This window comes from Colletes gigas, unplaced genomic scaffold, assembly GCF_013123115.1.
Source record: "Colletes gigas isolate AHSC1104 unplaced genomic scaffold, ASM1312311v1 Colletes_gigas_Sc00011, whole genome shotgun sequence".
Classification (NCBI taxonomy): Eukaryota; Metazoa; Arthropoda; class Insecta; order Hymenoptera; family Colletidae; genus Colletes; species Colletes gigas.
Genome location: NW_025106640.1, coordinates 3,102,882 through 3,124,159, shown reverse-complemented (window position 1 = coordinate 3,124,159; position 21,278 = coordinate 3,102,882). Strand labels below are relative to the sequence as shown.

Genomic DNA, 21,278 nt, shown 5'->3' with positions numbered 1-21,278 from the left:
CGCGAAGGAATGCTGATACGAATGCATGTTTCCGCGATAGAGAACAACGATCCCATTTCCAAACGAGACCAGGAACGCGATAGCCTTTGTACTCGTAAACTCGAGGACGCTTATTTCCCGTGATACCCGGAGAAAAAGGAAATACGAGCTTTGCTTTCGCAATATACGTGCACAGGGTGAACCACCTCAAATAAAATGTGATAAAACCCTCCCTCGACTACTTCACGTAATATACTTTGGTCCAAAGAAACCATAAATATGAGAAATACAGTCTCTTGCCAGAAAGTTATTAATCTCTTCTCTACTGAAGTTTAACAAATTTTTTAATTTTCGTCGATTCTAATTTACAAATTTAAATATTTCGTGAACAATGTTTGTTTTGATTTTCGACTGCAGTGCAATGGTAATGCAGAAACGCATCGCGGGCGCTCTGAATGTAAAAATAGCAAAGTCAGGCTCGTGTCATAAATCTAAACGCTGTCTCCCACGTTAATTGAGTTGTCATATTAGCTAATGGATTACCGACAATGGAATTTTAACGACATAACGATTGCTCCCGAGCTCCCGGATAGTTTTCGAGACGACGTTTAACGGGGGATTCGTTAAATTAGACAAACCTACGCGGACATCGGTCTGCTTTCACCCGGCAAAATTCCAGAGGGTCGATTCCCCGTTCCCGTTCGCGGTGAACTTGACCCAGACCTTGGCCAAAGAACAGAGAGCTCTCTGTTAACTTCGAATCCCGAACAACGTGTCTGTGGCTAATGGCGGTGCCTCGAAATTGATTCGCCTGAATATCGATCCAATCACCGGTAATATGCAATCATGTAACAGTGATCGATGGACCTTTCCATTTCAAATGGCCTTGAACCCTCTGTCGACTTCGGGCCGTGTTCTCGCGAACGCTCGGTTTCTTATTTAAAGTCGCGATTATTCCTGGCGAGACGAAATACACGTCCATTTTTGTGCTCGAAATTCTCCATAAATACGGTACAAATTAATGGAGGTGACTTTCAAGAGCGTGGAAATATAATTCGTGACACAAAAATAAATTATTGTAAATTCAAAAATAAATATAATTGAACGAACCTTGAGAAGTCTAAAATTACTCTCTCAGCTTATATAAACTATTTTTTTAGCAAAAGAAAATTGTAAAATTTTTTTATCGGAGGAACGATCGATCTTTTGGATTAGGAGCTGATAATTGCGTTCGAAGACGCGAAAGAACGAGTCGACCTGCGTTCGAAAGTGTACGAGACACGGTTGCATCGAAACGAATGCAGCAGTAACGAAAGGGTTAACGGAAACTGCGCTTTATGGTCAGAACGAAGAAACGCAAGTGGACGTAGCCCGTCGCTGATCAGACACTCTCGTTACGCGGCTGGAAAAATTCGCCAGGCGGAAGACGCGGCGCGATAACGCTGGAATATTTACGATTGCCGGTGGAAAGAAGGCGTGCAAGAAAACTAATAAACATCTCGAAGTATGTTCGACGTGCAAGCGGAATACATTCCGCGGTAACGCCTGTAAATCCACCGGTATCGTCGTAAAATTCCTAGCTAGCGTCAACCGCCAAAGGAAGATCGTTTATTTATCGCCAATTACGTACCCGCCGCGTATCGCTTGACAAGGAAAAAAAAAAAAGAAAGAGAAAAAAAGAAACGCTCGCTATGATGAAGACGTTTCCGCTGTCGTCGTTCGCATTTGCATCGGGGGAACATCGCGATCGATTACAACGAAGACATTATTATCGCGGGTCGTAGTGTCGCGTTTAATATTAATCAACATTGATCGAACACAGTGATCAGGTTGCAATTATTCGAAACTGTCAAAGACACTGTATATATATAAAATTTTAATAAATGAATCAACGAACCACCCTCGTTTGTTTCGATAGAAAATGGAATTAACTTTCGTGGGAACGAAGGCTCTAAAAAATTAATAATCAACGACTGATGGCTGAAGTCTATTAAAGGCTACTCATTAGACCATCCACTGAAGTTATAATTTCTCAATAACACTAAATACACTGTAAATAAAAAAATATTCACGAAATAGAACGACTAACTACCCTCGTTTGTTTCGATAGAAAATGGAATTAATTTTCATAGAAACGAAGGCCCCAAAAAATTAATAATCAACGACTGATGGCTAAAGCCTATTGAAGACTACTTAATGGACTATCCACTGAAGTTATAATTACTCAATACCTCCAAATACACTGTAAATAAAAAAATATTCACGAAATAGAACGACTAACTACCCTCGTTTGTTTCGATAAGAAATGGAATTAATTTTACCAGAAACGAAAGCTCTAAGAAATTAATATTTCAACGATTGATAGCTAAAGCCTATTAAAGACTACTCAATAAACTACCCACTGAAGTTATAATTACTCAATACCTCCAAATACACAGTAAATAAAAAAATATTCAATAAATACGACGAACTACCCTCGTTTGATTCGATAGAAAATGGAATAAATTTTACCAGAAACGAAGGCTCTAAAAAATGAATATTTCCTTGATAATCAACGACTCAGGACGCTGGATGGCACGTGTCAAGTCGAAGATCATCCCCCAATCTGCATAATTGCCACGAGAGCTTCTAATTGCGTGTCACCGTGATCGAACCTTATCACGGTCGGTTCTCTATTTTCCAAACTAGCGTATCAAAGATTTGTTTTTTGATCAGACACGTCACAGGCTTGATTCTCAAGGATCCTTTCGACGACTCGTCGACGCCGATCGACGACGGCGGGTCGTTGGCGTCGACTGGAGCACATTAACGATCGCCTCGGGCCGCAATACGAGCACGCCAATTCGACAGTTACACGCAGCTCGGTAATTGGGTAATTGCTATGCTAAAGTACGCTCGCGCGTATGGGTAATTACCATCCGCTTCGATGTTCGAGCTAACGGAATGTCGCTTCTGCTGGTAAAAAGCGAAACTCTTGGCACCCAGCGAACAGAGCAAATTATTTTTGGAATCGGTTGCGAACTTGGCGAGTCTCGTTTAATGGCGTTTGCGTACACGTTAATTACGTAACCCGTGAATACCGAGCGCTTCTTCCATCGGTAATTCTGATCGCTGCTGGAACAATTCGAACGAAACGGAAAAGATGTTTGAACAGGAAGAAAATATTCAACCCTCGTTAGATGTTTGCAATGTGACGACAATTTTAATTAGAATAATTCGAATAACGTTTGGTTGGTGAAGCCAGAAAATTTGTTTGAAGGGAAATTTAACCACCCTTAGATATACACAATACTTCTAACAGCAGTTTCTGAATCATTGAAGCTCGATTATTACCTTAGTAATATAATAGAAATGTCCAACAATCTGGATCAAACATTATATTACGATATTTCTTCAAATTTAATGCTTAAAGTACCTAAATGTTTCATTATGAACACAATATTTTTTCTGCTTGTATTATCAATAACAGAATTATTTCGATCATACAAATATGAACAATCTCGATCAAACAATACATCAAACTCCATCGATTCAATACTTAAATTACTCTGCTAATCGGCCCCCATTATAAATGCATAATTTCTGATATTAATGACTAAGAGACGTACGAAGAACCCCCTGTATCGATAATGATTGATCGTTCGATACTCGCGTGCACCTTCTTTTAATTATTCAATGTACACCTGAAGTTTTATTAAAGGTCGATGCATTACGAAAATACCGACCTTGACGTTTAGCGATTTTTAGATTCGTAGAAGGGAAAGATGCGTCGATCGTGTACGCGACGAACGATGACGACGACGACGATCGTCATCGCAAGGTGAGTCGGATATTTGCGCGTCGTTTTGACCCACGCCATGACCCGTTGATGATGTTCTCTCGATGACACGATCGCCCTCGGGCGATACTTTTAACGACGCTCGCGACGAGACTCTGCGAAACTCGTTGGACATTTTTCGTAAGAATCGATACACTGTAATCTTCATCAAACGTTTATCGCTTTCCGCGGGGCAATTACGTTACGGGCGACCATTTTCACGACTCGCGTAATGAAACATTAACGAGCCGCGCGTACCAAGTTACGGACACGACTAATAAATTAATGTAAAATACGACGGGAATTATCGTTTATTCGACCCCGAAAAAAGGGGTAAATACACAGGGTGTTCGACCACCCCTGGGGAAATTTTAATGGAAGATTCTGGGGATCAAATTAAGTCGAAAATCAAGGATACCAATTTGTTGATCGAGGCTTCGTTAAAAAGTTATCGACGTTTGAAGTTCGAAACTGTTCGCAGGATTCCCGTTTCACAGGCGGAACTTCAAACGTTAATAACTTTTTAACGAAGCCTCGATCAACAAATTGGTATTCTTCATTTTCGTCTTATTTTGAATTCTACAATAAATGAAGCGACATTTCAAAAAATATTCTTTGAAAATTTATAATTTAACAGCACAACTCAAAGTATAATTCGAGATCCAAGGGGTCAACGACATCGGTTTTACCGTGTAAATTAGGGGAACGTGCTTTATAATTCATCGGAGCTATATCATTCCCATCGCTGTATGTTCGACAATCGAATCTCCTTTTTCCCAAGCGTGTTCCGAGTATTCGGCGAATCTTCGCGACGGGGTAGAGGGGGAGGCAGAACGCGGAGGCGGGTTTTACGATATTCGAGTCGATCGATTCGCATCGGGCCTCCTTTTATTTTTGCCCGGCCATCGAGAGTACAGAGGTATCCCGCGCGAGAAGAGCCACGACCTCCTCCGTCGTTATTTATCGGCGATTATTTAATACGTTTTACTTTTTTCCACGGAGCGCAACGAGGCATTATTTCGAACGGAGTTGCCCACCTCTCGGCCGGGATAATCGACGACCTTCGGTCGAAAGAAATGCCCGCCGGGACCCCGAGGGGTCAACCGGTTGTTCCGAGATGTTTCTGGCGACCGTGTAGAATTATTTAATCTCTTCCTTGTATTCCTCTGACCCGTGCAGTCTTACGAAACCGAAACGATCCTCGATTTCGCGCGGGCAATTAACCAGAACCTCGCGTAACTCCGAAATCACGTATTTATCACGTGGAGGAAAAAATTTGATCTACGAAACATTCAACGCGATCTAAATTTCCTAAATTTTTGGAGAAATGACCTACAATTAAATTGTTAGCTTGTTTAGAACATCGATATTCTTGAATTTCTTTTGGAATAAAATAAATTCTCGAATCTAAAAAATAAGAAGAACTATTTGTAATTTATTTACGCGAAAGTCCAAAAGATTCAATCTTTAAGGGGACCAGGCAGTCAGAGATCGATATTTTTTTTATTTTTTTTTCGAAATTAATACTATTCAGGAATTGAATGCTAAAGTTTCATGACGTTATAGTGAAAAATAAAGATTTAAAATTTAACGTGATATAAACTTTCTATATTTTAGGAGGAATAGTATGATCTACAAATTGGGGATTAAAAACAGCTTCGTTTCAAAATTGTTAGCTCGTTTAAAACATCGATATTCTTAAATTTTGTTTTGGAATAAAATAATGTATTCTTACATCCAAAAACTAAGAAAAACTATTTACAATTAATTCGATCCTTAAAATGGCTTCTTTTCGCGAAGTTACGAATAAAAATAGATTATTGAGAGAAGAATTAATCTGGAAGGAAAGGCGAGTAAAAAGCACGACAGAGAGTGAAATTTTTAATAGTTACGAGAGTGTCACTTACCCACAAGCGGCACCATAAGCGTATAGATCGGCTGCGCGCCGGAAATCGCCTTCGTGATATTTTGCAATTGCGGCAGATAATCGATGAAGCAATTAGTGTCCGGGACCAGTTGCCTCGGTTTCACTTCGATCTCCACTGATACCGAGGAGTTTTGCAGAATTTGCTGAAACAGACAAAGGCCACGATGAATCCGCCGTTCGCTATTTTTATCACGGTTCGCAAGAAAGTCCCTTATCGTCATCGGCGACTGAATAACAGAAACGAGAAGAATGTTTCCTTTGCTGCGACGGGGCCAGTGTATCGTGATAATTTATGTCGGCTATAAATTAAAACAACGAGAGGCGATTCTATTGTGAGCGCCAAACAGGATGCTTGCCAATAATACAAATAAGTAGAGATTAATAACTCAAGTACGCTCGGTACTGAGTCACCTTCGCGAAGAAATCACGTAAAGTAACCATAAAGCAACACAATAGGAATTACCTACGACGAAGCATAGATTGTGAAACGACAATGACAAATATAGTCATTTGCAAACGCGTGAAAAATAACAAGACTTTTCACGTTTTTCTTACGTACTTAGAAAATTATAAACTACTTTAAAAATGTGGTCTTTAAAGAAATTGCCATACGTTGATCCTGGCGAATAAAATTTTGCCATTTTCGGTATTGTGTAGCAAACTCCGAAAGTTACATTTCGATCCTCTTACGCGTTCCACGAGCCCAAACAGATCTGGATCGTAGTTTCGAAGAAAAGCCATCAATTTCTTTGGTCGTTCCCGCGAAGTAATACGGAACTTTTCGAGCCGTCCCTTTCCACGAATCCCCGTACGTAACGCAAGTTCCATTTGTTCGAGGATCGAGCAGGAGAGGACGCAGGATGCAACGGAAGACGCATTACCCTCCAATTGAATCCCACGTATGCACACGTTGCCTCGTGAAACGGTCGCGCACACCGCGGAGAACAATGTCGAGCCGACGGCATAACGCGAATGCCAAGTAGCCATTGTTGTTACAAAGGATACGAACGTAATGAGCCCTCTAATGTTACCCTCGGCTCGTGGGACGATGATCGATACGCGGCCCTGAATACCGCGGTGCGTTCGGTCCACTCTGACCCAAACTTAAATACGGAACCTCGGGTCGTTCAAACATCGTCCAACATCGCGTTTGGCAGAGAAACTTGGTTTTCGCGTCTCCGTATATTTGCACTTGGAATTTCATTCGTTCCTTGATATCAAAATAGAGTGGAAGAGACAGCAGAATTCTTAGGATAAAAAGTTCGAGAAGGATAGAGATAAAAAATAAAATTTCAACTGTCTTTGGCTATCTAAAATATTTCGTCGATAATGGGAAAAAGGGGGCATCAGAGAATTCTTAGTTGGATAAAAATTTCGAGAAGTGAAGGATGGAGATAAAAAAATAAAATTTCAACCCTCTTTGACTATCTAAAATATTTCGTCGATAATGAGAAAAGGGTGAGGCAAGAAAATTCTTAATTAGATAATAATTTCTAGATGTAAAGGATAGTAATAAAAAATAAAATTTTAACCCTCTTTGACTATCTAAAATATTTCGTCGATAATGAGAAAAGGGTGAGGCAAGAAAATTCTTAATTAGATAATAATTTCTAAAAGTAAAGGATAGTGATAAAAAATAAAATTTCAACCCTCTTTGGCTATCTAAAATACTTCGTCGATAATGAGAAAAGGGTGAGACAAGAAAATTCTTAATTAGAAAATAATTTCGAGAAGTAAAGGATAGAGATAAAAAGTAAAATTTTAACCCTCTTTGACTATCTAAAATATTTCTTTAATAATGAGAAAAGGGTGAAACAAGAGAATTCTTAGTTAGAGAAAAATTCCAAGAAGCAAAGGATAGATATAAAAAATAAAATTTCAACCCTCTTTGACTATCTAAAATACTTCGTCGATAATGAGAAAAGGGTGAGGCAAGAAAATTCTTAATTAGATAATAATTTCTAGAAGTAAAGGATAGTGATAAAAAATAAAATTTCAACCCTCTTTGACTATCGAAAATACTTCGTTGATAATAAGAAAAGGTTATTATTTAACAATTCTAGAATCTTTACGTGTTGCACGAGCAAATTTATACAATTTTTTTCTAAGCTCCAATCCGGTATCGAACACCATAAAATGGAAATATTTCTTTGCTTTTACAGAAATTTGCATATCAATGGTAAGGATTGCAAAGTATCTTTGTAAAAATTGTATATTGCACTCAGCGAAATCACATCGAACATTAACCACATTTCCATTACAATGAATTCTCTCGAACGGAGAAGAAACGCATCGATTTCCACGTAAATCAATCTGTCGTTGATAATTAGCGTCGTCGCGTTCGCGTGGACGATGCATGGATCACGATCGAACGAGAGGATTCTCGAGAGGTCCGCGATAATTAAAATCGCTACTTCTCACTTATGTCCCCCCCCCCGTTTATTTTACGCGTCGAGGACGAGAGAAAACGACCCGTGGGCCTGTGGCCCCGATGATTCAATACGGATCCTCGCAACGGTATCTCGTCGAACGATTATTCAAATCCAAAAGCCACGAGAATATCGTTCATTGTTCCCGCGTTCGCACATCGAGCACCGGGCAGACGGGAAGCGTCCGAAGAATCCGACGACAAGCCTAATTGTTCGTGGGAGTACACGGACGGAATGCAAAAATGAAGACGACCGGGGCGCGCTTGGTCGTCGTTCCGTCACGTCACCGTGTAAATGTCGTACACATGTCGGAGCGTCGCTTGTCCCGTATAATCGCGGCGTCCGTGTATCGAGAAATTAGATAAAATACGACACCAAAGTCCTATCGAACCTCCTTTACAAATTACATTTCTGTTTTTACTCGATTTCGAGTTAGATTTCATTTTCCAGGCCCAGTGTGTTTTTTTCAATGCACAGTGGAGGGACAATCATCTATTTATTTATTTTGATAATTAACCATAATTTCATTTTTACTCGATTTCGAGTTAGATTTAATTTTCCAGGTCCAGTGTATTTTTTTTTATGTACAGTGGAGGGGCAATCATCTATTTATTTATTTTGACAATTAACCATGATTTTATTTTTAATCGATATCGTGTTAAATTTAATCCAGTGTCCAGAGTATTTTTCTCGATACACAGTGGAGGTTCAGACAATTTTTATTTATTTATTTCGGTAGTTAGTCCTGGAAAGATTATTGGACAACAAAATTATTGGAAGTTTATTTGTTTTATTCGTGATTGAGGATAATTTTAACCAAATTTGAAGGGAACGCCGTAAAATGAATGAGTGAAAATTGTACGATTTAGGGCGACAATTTATTATGCTCCGAAGACACTCGAATACCTCGCTGGGAGCATCTCTGGACGACGAGACAGCAACTTGGCTGAATGAATGGGGACACCTGTTTTGATATTCAGATGAGCACGTCGAGTATATTCATAATCACGTACACGATTCGTTCGTTTTAAGTGGATGGAACGACGATATTATACGAAAGAGAAAACAATCGAGCGGAAACATCGAAAGGGAAAATAAAAGGAGTCTAATCGTCGTCTAATCTCTACGCCCTCGATACTCCAAAACTACTGGAAAATTATATTCCGATCTTTTAAATATAAATTAAAACTACAAAAAATATACATGCAATTTGAATAGTTATCTATCGACTTAAATTTACTAAAATAAATATGAAACAAACTTGGGGACTGTGATTTCCAATTGTGTTTTTATCAAAGTATATTGATTTTGATTTCCGTGAACTTTGAATGATGATCACCCGTTAATGAAGTATGAGATCGATGAGTATATATCGTAAACAGCGAACGTCTTCGCCGCGACGAGCAATGGTGTTTGCATGACGATGGATAATGAAGATCATTAAAAATCGTCGCGCACCAGCCAGTATTACGGATTCGTAGGCATTTCGAACGGCAGTGAATTCTGGAATGTTAGCTTTCTTTGAGCCCGCAACGTACCACACGATACATGATAATTAGGCACGGAAGGAGAAGACTTTATCGAAACTGAACGCGTAGGAAGCAGCGAAGAAACGGTCGATTGCCTGTTTAGCAATCCCCGATTACATGATAACGATATCAGATCGGTATCTCCACCGACGATCTCAGAATCGAACAACGTTTGTTAGAAAATTTAATTCGATACAATTTTTTATAAATTTTGTTGCTCCATCATCTACCTAACATACCAGCAAACATGTAAAAAAAATAAGAGCGTTATTTAGGAATTTTGCTTGCATGAATTTTTAATAAAAAATTATTATTAATTAGTAAACCTAGCTTAGAGTCTTTTAAGTGTTAAACAGTGTATCGTACATTCAGAATTTCGAACGTCGAGATCTCATGGAAGGCCTACACGATAGTATCAAAATAGCTGCGAAACCGATCGCTTTGAAGTGAGTTGTCCTTAAAAAGATCGATAGATAAAACATTAATGTTTAACGATTGCATAATAGTCTCCTGGTGGACTGTTCCGACCAAATAAAACACAAAAACAATAAAGTGATTTAATAAAATAATTTGAACTGAAGTAACTAGGTACGATACCGATCGGTTTGAAGTTATTTGTCCTTAAAAAGATCGATAGATAAAACAGTAACGTTTAACGATCGCATAATAGTCTCCTGAAGGACTATTCCGGCCAAATGAAACATAAAAATAATAAATATATGCTAGTCTGGAAATAATTTGAACCGAAGTAACTAGGTAGGAAACCGATCGGTTTGGAGTGAACACAGTCGTCGAAAGGGGTCGACGGAGAAAATATTCGCGTGCAACGATCGCATCATTGGCTCCTTGGGACAGACGGCGATAGTTGGGTCCCGTTTCCACTTGTCGCCAGGGCGACGCGTCGTTTTCCCCCTGTCCGCGGTATCTCGTGCATTCGCGCGCTATCACGAACGCCCGTAGAACCCGTGGAGAATGGCCGCCGATCGCTTTACTCCCGTTTAAAGTATTCGCGAATTCCTAAACGACCGAAGGCGTACCGTTGCGCGACCGTCGTCCCCCTCGTCCTCACCCCCCCTACTCCAACGGCGTAGTGTCTCTCGTCACTTTTCCTGGGCTACGGGCCTCGTCCTCTCGCGCCTCCGATCTCCCCCGCCCGCCTACACCCCCTCGACCGCGAGAGTGGCTCGTGAGAACCCGCCTTGAATCACGCACCGCGGCTCCAACGCCCACGCATATTAAGCGGCCACGCAGACACGTGCAAACAGCGCGCGCCTCTAGCAACATTGTAAATGTTCGACGACGGACGCGGAAACCTACTCGCGTCACGTTAAGGACAGGTTCACGGCTCGCCTGGGGACCGCGCCGGAACACCTTGACACGCGGCCGATAACACGCGAACGTTCATTCCACCCGCTATACACTCACCACGGCGTTTTAACCCTCTGCACTACGGCGTTTCGACAATTAAGGGGGGAAACTCACCGCGACGACTGCAAATAAAGGCAATTTTCAAGAATTTTTTGGGCGCCAACCATGAAACTTTTTCTAATAAATGTTTCATGTCTTCGAAACTACATTTCTTGAACTACTTCTTGTAAATATTGCAATTCGATTTTTTCAATTCGTCACAATGGCTTCCCTCCCTAAACGCTAAATTTAGAACACAAATTGCACTAAAATGAAATACACTCGGTTGAATTTATAGTAAAAATCGTAGGATCGAATCCGGGAATTGATTGTTCATTGATTTAAAATAAATATACACTCGTAGGTCGATTAAATTTAGAATAAAAATTGTACAGACACATTATACGATTTTACGCAGATTTAAAATAAAAATACTGCATGTATACATCCTGTACATCCATTAAATTCCGAATAAAAATTGTATAATCGCTTGATTTACATGAATAAAAAACATAATAAATCATTGATTATACGCAGATTTAAAATAAAAATACTGCGTGTATACATCCTGTACATCGATTAAATTTAAAATAAAAATTTTACAATCAATTTATAAGTTTTATACGAATAATAAATATGAGAAATCATTGATTTAAAATAAAAATACTACACGTGTTCATCTTGTACATCGATTAAATTCCGAATAAAAATTACACAGCTTGATTTATACGAATAAAAGACACGAGAATTCATCGTTTATAAGCAGATTTAAAATACAAATGCTACTCGTATACATCCTGTACCCGGATTAAATTTAAAATTTCAATCGTTTCGTACGAATGAGAGGAACGAGAGTTCATCGATAAAACATGGACTTAAAATAAAAATTGTCCAATTACATAAAAAACGTTTGGTCGAGGCGTTATGTTACGAGTATCGTAAAAATACCGTCTCTGCATTTTATCTCCCCAGCTTGTCAGGCTTAGGTACGATCTTTGGTATTTCCCCCAGGTAGTTTGGAACGTGAAATGTACGATCTGTTAGGGAGAGAGGTTCGTCGTCGCTATCGGGACCCTGGGCCCGGTCGTAATTCGAACGGGGCCTCGATTCGTTCGATAACGAGTCGTTGATTAAAATCTCCGAGTGTGATGCCCCGTGTTCTTGCGTAATGCGACGATGCAAGCTCACGTTCGGCTCGACTGACGTTACGAATCATCGGAATTAATGTCCGTGCCAGCGCAACTGGCACTCCGAGTTGCCGGAAAGGCTCGTACAATGCCGGTATAACTGGCATTCCGAGTGCAAAGGGTTAACCCTCTTCAATTTTGATACTTCGTTCCGAGCAGGTCCACGCTAGTTTCGCTCGTAACCTACGGTTTACGTGTACCTGTCTCCATCAGTCACGGAACACCAATTTACAGTAATTTATTTGATCCTCGTTCTGATTCTTTTATTCGAGACGACCGAAACAAGAGTCACATAAATATAAGAAATCAATTCGGTAACAGATGGAACTAGATTTTTAAAAAAAACTAGTAGAGATACATATTCAATTTTTGTAAATATTTAGCACAAGTCCAGTTTCATGAACACGAATCCACGAAGGTCAAAACACAGACACGATTTCTACCTGTATACGTGTACTAAACTCACTTCTGGACACAATTTACCGTACATTTCGCATGAATATTTATCACCCAGTCTTAATTCTCCCCCTTCCCCCTAAAAAAACCGTCCATCCGTAACTATCATTAGCATAATTTCGAGAGCCATTAACCGATTCTGGCCGCGATTCGTTGCAAACAGGTCCCGGCGGTTCCTGGCCGCGTAATCACCGAAGCATAGTAATTTTTACGAGGAACGTCACCGCGACACTTCGGACTTCTTCGCGTCGAATTAGCATCGCGCGATGGGAACGCGTCCGCGGCGTATTCCCGCGACCGTAAGAAATTTCATTCAACCGCCACGGGATGAGAATCAATTAACGGTATCGCATTCCCGACAGCGCGACACCCTGCGTGCAACGATAAGGTGTTATAAAGCTTAATTCACGCCATTCCTACACCTCGTCTGTGATAGAAACTAAGCAACGTTAGTTTAACGTATTAGAAGTAACGAACAAAAGCGTCAAATAATAATCTTGTACCTCGATTCGAGTGCAAGCGCCGAATATTAAGTTTCAAACATGGCGTCGTTCCGCGCTTGCGCGACACACACCGTGCGTGGACGGATAAGATATTATAAAGTTATTCACGCTATAGTCTATAATATACTAATAATAATAAACTAAAAAATCAGTAATCCACGCGTGTGAAGTTACGAATAAAAATATCAAATAATAATCTTGTATTTTGATTCGAATGTAAGTATATCGCAGCATACGAATATTAAGTTTCGAAGATGGCGTTCCGCGCATGCGCGACAGCTATTCCTACGCCTCGTCTGTGATATAAACTAAGTAACATTAAATTTAAAAAAACAACAATCCACGCGACTGTAGTCAGGAGTAAAAGTATCAAATAATAATCTTGTGCTTCGATTCGAATGCAATTGCCACTAGAATATTAAGTTTCGAAGATGGCGTTCCGCGCAGGCGCAGAGCGCGTTGAATTTGGCGCCATATTAAACGTCCCCCGAGGGAACGGTGGAAACCGGCTAATTGAAATTACGTTCACGGAGTGTGTCGAGCACGGGAAAACTGATCGTAACCCGGTAACTGGGTCAGAACGAACGGACCCGGCTCCGATATTTCCGCTCGAATCGCGAATAAATATAAAGCTCACGAGACAGAACCGTGCCGCGATTATCGAACACGACCGCGGAGATAGATGCCCGGAGTCACGGCACATTTCCAGCTGTCCCGAGATGATAAATCACCGACCGGAAATATACACTGGCTGGATAGAAAGAAGACCGCTCGAATTTACACGCTTCGCTCGTACAGGCCGTGCTCTTTGCGGGCAACGCGCGTTCTATCTTTTTTTTTTTCTCCCTCCCCGCCCCACCCTCGAACGAACGTAAACGCCTTGTCGAACGCGCCGCGGCGTTTATGGCGCCGAGTACTGTTAAACGTTCGCGTTATTGATATCCGTCGTTGCGTTCGGTTCAACCACCGACGATAAGAAATCATTTGGAACCGAGCCGGCTGACCGATTATGAAAGTGGTTTCAGGCGATAAGGAGGAGAGAAATTTCATGGTTTCGATGGCACGTCCGCTGCAAACACTTTGGATTAAACGTACTAATAAATGGATGGTTGTTGAACGAAATTGGGACAAACGTGGTCCTCGAGGAACAGAGTCTAACTGAATGGGGATAAATATTAAAACTGGTCGAATGATCAGAATTGAGATGTATTTTATAAGTTTATTTTGTTAAAAATTCGAATTGTATTTCTCCACTTGAAAACTCAAGGAAAAGAAAATGGTTTAAGCCTGCCCCCCGCACTAAACGATAATAATAACCGTGATCCCTCTTATCTGAAACGCGTCGACCTTTCAGATAGCGCGGTGGACGTCCTCGTTCGACGAAGGAAAACGCGGAAAGAAGGACTCCTCGTACGTAAATAACACCGGTACGCGATCGAGCTCGCGCGATTGGAGGGAGCACGGTAATTGGAATGACGAGGATAATGTAAGATGCAACGATTACGAAACGAGATGCAACCTGGGGGTCGTTCACGGCCGCGTGGTGCCTTGATGCGAGCTTGATTAATGCCACTGGAGATGCGTATGCGGTGCAACAACAGTGGATTCTCTGACGAACCAACCGGAGATTCACACTACAGAAATTAGAATGTCCATTGTTGTGCGCTGCGAAACCACTTGCACAGGCATTTTTTGTGGGTGAAACGAGACATACAGGGAGCTTTTAATTATTTGGTGTTGGAGGAATTTTATTTCGTATGGTCAAACGCTTCTTTATGAACATTATATGATAAATTATTTGATAGAAAAATTATTTCCCACCTGGGAGATACAAATTGATTATAGAGAGGCGAATAAATTGACAATGCCTCGAACGACGGGAATAATTTAAATACCTCGTTGGTTCCATTAGCAACAATATTCTAAATAATACGTGGATCGCGTACTTAGCTGCAGCGACGACTTGACCGGGGGGTTTGAAGTGTAAAAAATAAAGATCGAACGAGCCCGAGTCACGAAACGATAAAAGAACGACGAAATAATAAAGCGGAGGGGAAGGAATTACCATTCGTAACTTCGTCCTGATTTTATTGCCGGCTCCTCCGCCCCGGCGGAATTAGCGAGCAGAGTTACACGGACGATATATTAAGGATAATCGCATTCATAAATGCAACAGTTGCGGCTACAACGATCCGACCGCGTGTAATGGCGCTCGCAAATCAGATCGGTCCCCTCCACCCCCGAACCATAAAGTACACCCACATGAAGATCGGCCCGACGACAAATACCGGAACACCTGGAGGGCCCCAGGTGATGGTCGACGCCACCTCTACGTGGACCTGTTACACGCCGAACAAGTATCCCGTCGTGTCAAAGTGTAATCCTTCGGGCCGTACATTCACCAACGGTATCGCGGAAAGCTCGAACCGTGTACGGAACGCCGCTTTAATTTATGCGGTTTGGCGTGTATCTCGCCCACAATTTTAATCGTAATATTGCACCGAGGCGCCTAAAAAAAAATTGACAACAATCGATCGACGGAAAAAGGCGCCATTTTCCGGCAAATTAACCCTCTGGGAGCCTAACTTTCGGGCCATACGGGATAACACATCGACATTTTACCAAATAATTTTACTTTTTTCACAAGATGACAATTATATAATGTTAAGTAAATGCAAGTTTATATTTGAGAAGAAAATTCGGCCCATAGGGGGTTAAATTAACCCTTAATATTTGACATCCGCGCGGTTTGCCACAACAAAGATTTCGATCTTATCAATTTTGCATTTTTTAAAGTAGCTAGTAGTCTCTGAATAGCTTTGCAAATGGCTTGCTAATAGTTTATAAATCGATCAATGGAAGTCAACTTTCCTTTAAGTTTTCAAATAATTATATCGACGTATATCAAATAATCATTAGTTTAAACTTGCAAAGGGCTTAATCCACTTTGAATATAACTTCAAGAGAGCTTCTCGAACGATGGAAGGTCCAAGAGTCTTCCGGTTGTGAAGGAACGATTAGAGCCGTGCTATAGCGCGTTACGTGTTATAGGCGCGCCGAGGAGGTTCGATCGATGGAACGAAAGCCCTCTGGAGAGGCAAGAAGGATCCAGAGGATGGCTGGAGCGGGGCAACGCAGACGCGGTTGACGTGTCCGCGGCAGGAAGAAGAAGAGGAGAGGGGCCGGAGTCCCGTGGAAAGCTTGGAAATTAATGGAGGTTCATTGAGGTAGTCCCCGCAAAGAGCGACTAGTTCTACGTACCCTCGACACGAATCCATTCTTCCTGTACAACCTGAAGACACTCAGTCTCCGGCTGTTCTGAGAGTGCTTCGGCGCAACGACGCAAACATTGACATTGTCACGAGTCGTACCACTCTTCTCCTTCCTCTGTCTCGCTTCTTGCCATTCCCCTCCCCCTCGCGCCGTGCCCCGTCGAATATCGCGGGGAGGGCATCGCAGTCTGAAGCACATCCCGAGAAGAAGGCCACAAAAGAGTGTTTGCACTGTCAATGACTGAACTAATAGAAACGACGCGGAACGATCCCTCCACGTCCGACGAGAGGAATTCCAGGTGTCGGCGAGCCCGGAGGCGTCTCTTGGGATTTTCACAGGCGAAACGCCGCATTCCGGCCGACATTTTTCCGCCTGGCGGCCGGAAATCGCGCCGCAAAATCGAACGCAAGGGGGAAACGAGATACCGTTACCTAGCGATCGTCGACATTTTGTTGTGCTTGGTAAATCGTCGTGTATTGCCATCTGGATTCACGTTACGCTTAAAATGTTTTAGACGAAGCTGAGTTAGGTTTCCAGAGGGGCATATTTCGACCATTATAAATACGAGAGGAAATGTAAATCTTCAAAAGTCTAGTCGAGTAGATTGATGCATCCTGGTTAAAGAATCATCAGTTTAGGAGATATTTCGATCTTATAATTAACTGTTCAGGGGATGTCTGATATTTGTAAACCAACATCGACGATTGTATCTAGTAACCGGTGGAATTTATGCAATATCGTCAGGAATTCAGACAAGGATAATTCTCGTGGAGAATGCCGTGGACGTGGATCTTGGTCGGTGATTTTAAGGTAAGTCACGATGACGGGTAACGGAACACGACCCTCGAGAGTCGAGCTTTCGCCGAATTGGACAGAAAATCAAGCTCCCGGGGACGTCCCCGCGAGACAGCTCCCTCCCGGGGAAAAAAGTAAATGGTCACCTATGTACACAATCTAGCGAACGGCCAGATGGCGAGACGGGTGAAGGGTTCTTCAGCGCAGGGGTCTGGGGAAAAATCTGAAGAGAAGAAAAGGAAGCTTCCAAAGCGTCAAAGCCAGCGGAACCCGGGGTCTTTCACGAGACTACTTCTAGCATCTCGAACGTGGGGGGGGACTGCGAGGGAAAGAAATCGTTGGATTTGATTGGGAACGCGTTCGAGAGACGCGGAGGAACGAAACTTTAGAAATTCACGTCTTCGAACTCAGCTCGATAAACAAAATTAAATATATAAAAAACGAGACCGAGAAAATAAATGAATACTATGCTCTCGTCAATTTTAATAATAGTTAAGCAATGTTTAAATTAGACTGCTACTTACAAATGGGGATGCTTCTATCACCATGCAAATTTCATCCTCCCTTCGCGGACTAGTGAACCCTGGTGCACCGTATAAACAAACTAAATGAAAATAAATGAATACGATGCTCTCGTCTATTTTGATAATAGTTACCCAATTTTTAAATTAGACAGTAACACGAGCCCCGAGGATCTAAATAACGCGACATCGAGAACATTGGAGTTGAAAGTGCTGCTTACAAATGGGGATGCTTTTACCACCATGCAAATTTCACCCTCGCTTCGCGATCTAACGAACCCTGGTGCACCGTATCAGAAAATGTTACGCAATCTGCAGAATAAAATGGCGCGACCTTTCCCGCTCGTTCCCCAGGCCGCCATGAATCAACGGACCAACAGATTGCCTCGTCGGAACGAGGACAGTGTTCTGGCGGCGTATACGAGGCCCCGGGGAGAACGAGTGTCTCTTAATATCGCGGAAATTAAAGATTTCTCCTAGCGGGACAGCCTCGGCCATTACCCGTGCCACCCAGTCGAGGTAACAATGAGGACAATGTCCTTCTCGTCGCCGACAGAGTCCCTTTGCTTTAGGGGTGACACGGCGGAAACGTTATCTCGGCCCTGCAGATGATGGGAGGGTAAACCTCGACCACGTGCGCCTCCCACGGGATCGTCGGGCCTCGTAATATTTCGACTATAAATGTTTGAATATGACGGGCCTCTGGTAACGCGTTCCACGGGGGTGTCCAACAAGGGTCGAACGAAAACTAGGGTGAATACGCGGGACCAAGAAGTACCCAGTTCCATGGGGGAGTGTCGTGTACGATGGGATTTTTAAAAGAAGTTTCATCGCTGGAAGAACGAGTACAGCGGTCGCCATGGCGAAGAAAGGAATTGATCCAAGGATTTACGCGGTTTTCGGGGGGACATTGGAGAACGCTGTTACGCAGGACTCGCTTGGGAGATCGAGTAGAAATAGGATGTCCAAAGCTCCTTTTACAAATCCTGTTAACGCGGTGGAAAAAGTAATCCTGTGCCCTTAATCTTTTCGACTTTCGGTATACCACTCTGCGCGTTTGCTATCGTCGTTTCGTTTGGGAAACTATTTTAACCCTTGGGTTAGCAGTAAGTGAACTTGAAATACTTCTGAATCATTAAGGGTTAATATTAAGATGTTTATAGATACATAAAAAAACTGTGAGTTAAGTATTTCTAAGGAGATCACAAACAACAACGAAACAGATTTTAAGGTCCCATAAATATTTTTAACCATGTCGTCGTAAGATATGTAATATTCGAATTTGCATATTCTGTAAATCTATCACGGGGAATACTTTTAGATAAACTACTTTTATCGTCGAAATAATGTAAATGCAAATAATATACGACCAGGCGAACGTTCGCACGCACTGTTTAACGAGATTAATACCATAATTATCGGGCAAATCAAGGATATCTGTTAGAATTTGATTGCATTCCCCCGATAGGAGATAACAAGCGCTTCTACCCGATACGAGACCAGCGAATCTCACGTTCCTTTTTTTATTTACGCTGCTCACGCACGTTCGAAACTTAATGGAGCATTAAACGTTACCCAGTTTGTCAAACCGAGGCTGCAAATGGAAACGTTAGTTGCACGATCGGGCAACACGATCGCATCCATGATGCAATAAGGCAGCAATATTCGTTATCGCAACGACGGGAAGAAGTACAGAAAACCGGAATTGCATCTATGTTCGGTCATTATCAACAGCGAAGCAGCGTCAGCGACGGGAAGTAGAGAAGATCGTTAATTAACACGTTACGCATCAAATTATCGTTTTCTACTCTCCTCCACGACTGATATATTTTCTCTGCAATTATACGTTCTATAAATAACAAAATATCATTTTAAAATATCTAATAGTATCAAGACTCGTATACAGTAACATTTCGAAGACTCCAGGTACGTTCAAACACCCCTAAACAAGTCTCAACCAAGTAGTTGCAAACGTAAGACATTTTTCCCTACAATTACGCGTTCTATAAATACCAGCAATCCACTTAAAAATATCTAATAATATCGAGACTGTTGGTAACATTTCGAAGACTCTAGGCACCGGTACGTTCAAACGACCTCAAACAGCTCTCGAGCAAGCGTTATCTTCCCAGCCAGTGGAATGGCCACTAACGATAAAATTAATGAGAATCTCCGAGTGGAAAACGACAGTCGATCGTCTTCCAATCGACTCCACGGCGCAGACCTACCGTCGCGGTTCGCATAATTCGAATTTCATCGCGTTCTTATCGCGATCGCTCGAGGTCGATCGACTCTCGCCGGCGCGGTCGAATCAACCCCCGTCGTTCGAATGCACGCGACAGGGTGATAACCAAGATGGGGAGGGGGAGGGCTGGAATGGGAGCCCATAGGAGGACTCTAATTGCATATATTTGTCGCGTATTTATACGGCCATTCTATTCAAATGCACCGGGTGCAGGCGGCCTGCCCCGACAAGCTCCGGGCCCCGTAGTGTTACGGTCCTGTTTAAAATGGTTCGCGCCGGCATTCAACGGTGCCAACAATTGCGATCTGCGGTTGAATTCCCGGGATATACCCCGTTGAAACCGCGGTGAAATAATGGGAAATTCGTATACAATGGTCCGCTTTTCTGCCTCGGGGGTTTAGTTATTGTTCGAGGAACCGGCCGAATGGAATTCGGTCTAAGATACATTTCACTTTTAACGAGGGTGCAACGTTCGCGTTTATTTAGTTGTGATACGTAACACGTTGGCTGGCGGTTTTCCATGTCCAGAAACGTACTCCGGGTTTGGTCGAATTTTAATGGAAAATGATTCGATGATCAGGGTCCCCTCTTTAGCAGTCTTTTGTCAGTCGAACAAATGAACTAAATTGCAACGAGTTTAATACCTGTTTCTCTTGCCTCTTGCTCGAACAAACTTCGATTCGTCACAGTGGTACGCAGCGAATAATAAACGACGAACGAGATCGTTTCATTAAAATTATTATATGGATCGTCGAGCGCGGTTCGAAATATAATTAACATATAAAATCGGTCCGAGGGCAGCCCGTCCCGAATCCGCTCGAGCACGGGCAGAAAAAGATCGCGATTCGTTCCGGTCGAAAAAAACGTCACGGGATTAAAATTATCCGATTCGTCGTACAATCGGCTAATTATCTCGGCAATTATGCCCGGCGGCAGCGCGCGGTCGAGCACAATGCGTCTTTCAAACGTCACTGCAATCTCGCAACTTCTTTTTACAAGCGTGAACTCGATCTCCCCGCGTTTACGACAATTTTTCACCGCGTCGTTTGAATCCCGAACCCACGGGACGCCCCGTCGCGTCTTCCCCGGCTAAACTTCTCATTCAACAACCCCGAGGCCGAACGCGGAGAAGAAAAAGACGAAAAAAAAAAAGGGAGACGAGCACAGGAGGAACCCGTCACGGCGTCGTGCCCGTCGGCCGCGTTAAAAG

At 42.3% G+C, this 21,278-nt stretch overlaps 1 protein-coding gene across 3 annotated transcripts in view; it reads right to left on the bottom strand.

Annotated features, from left to right (window-relative positions):
* Window positions 1-21,278, bottom strand: part of LOC122398166 (telomerase-binding protein EST1A-like) — a 138,827-nt gene that overhangs the window by 9,591 nt on the left and 107,958 nt on the right. For all 3 annotated transcript variants that reach the window (XM_043397829.1, XM_043397831.1, XM_043397830.1), the window contains one exon: window positions 5,704-5,866. In XM_043397829.1, coding sequence (XP_043253764.1) covers window positions 5,704-5,866 — 163 coding nt within the window. The remainder of the gene's footprint in view (window positions 1-5,703; window positions 5,867-21,278) is intronic.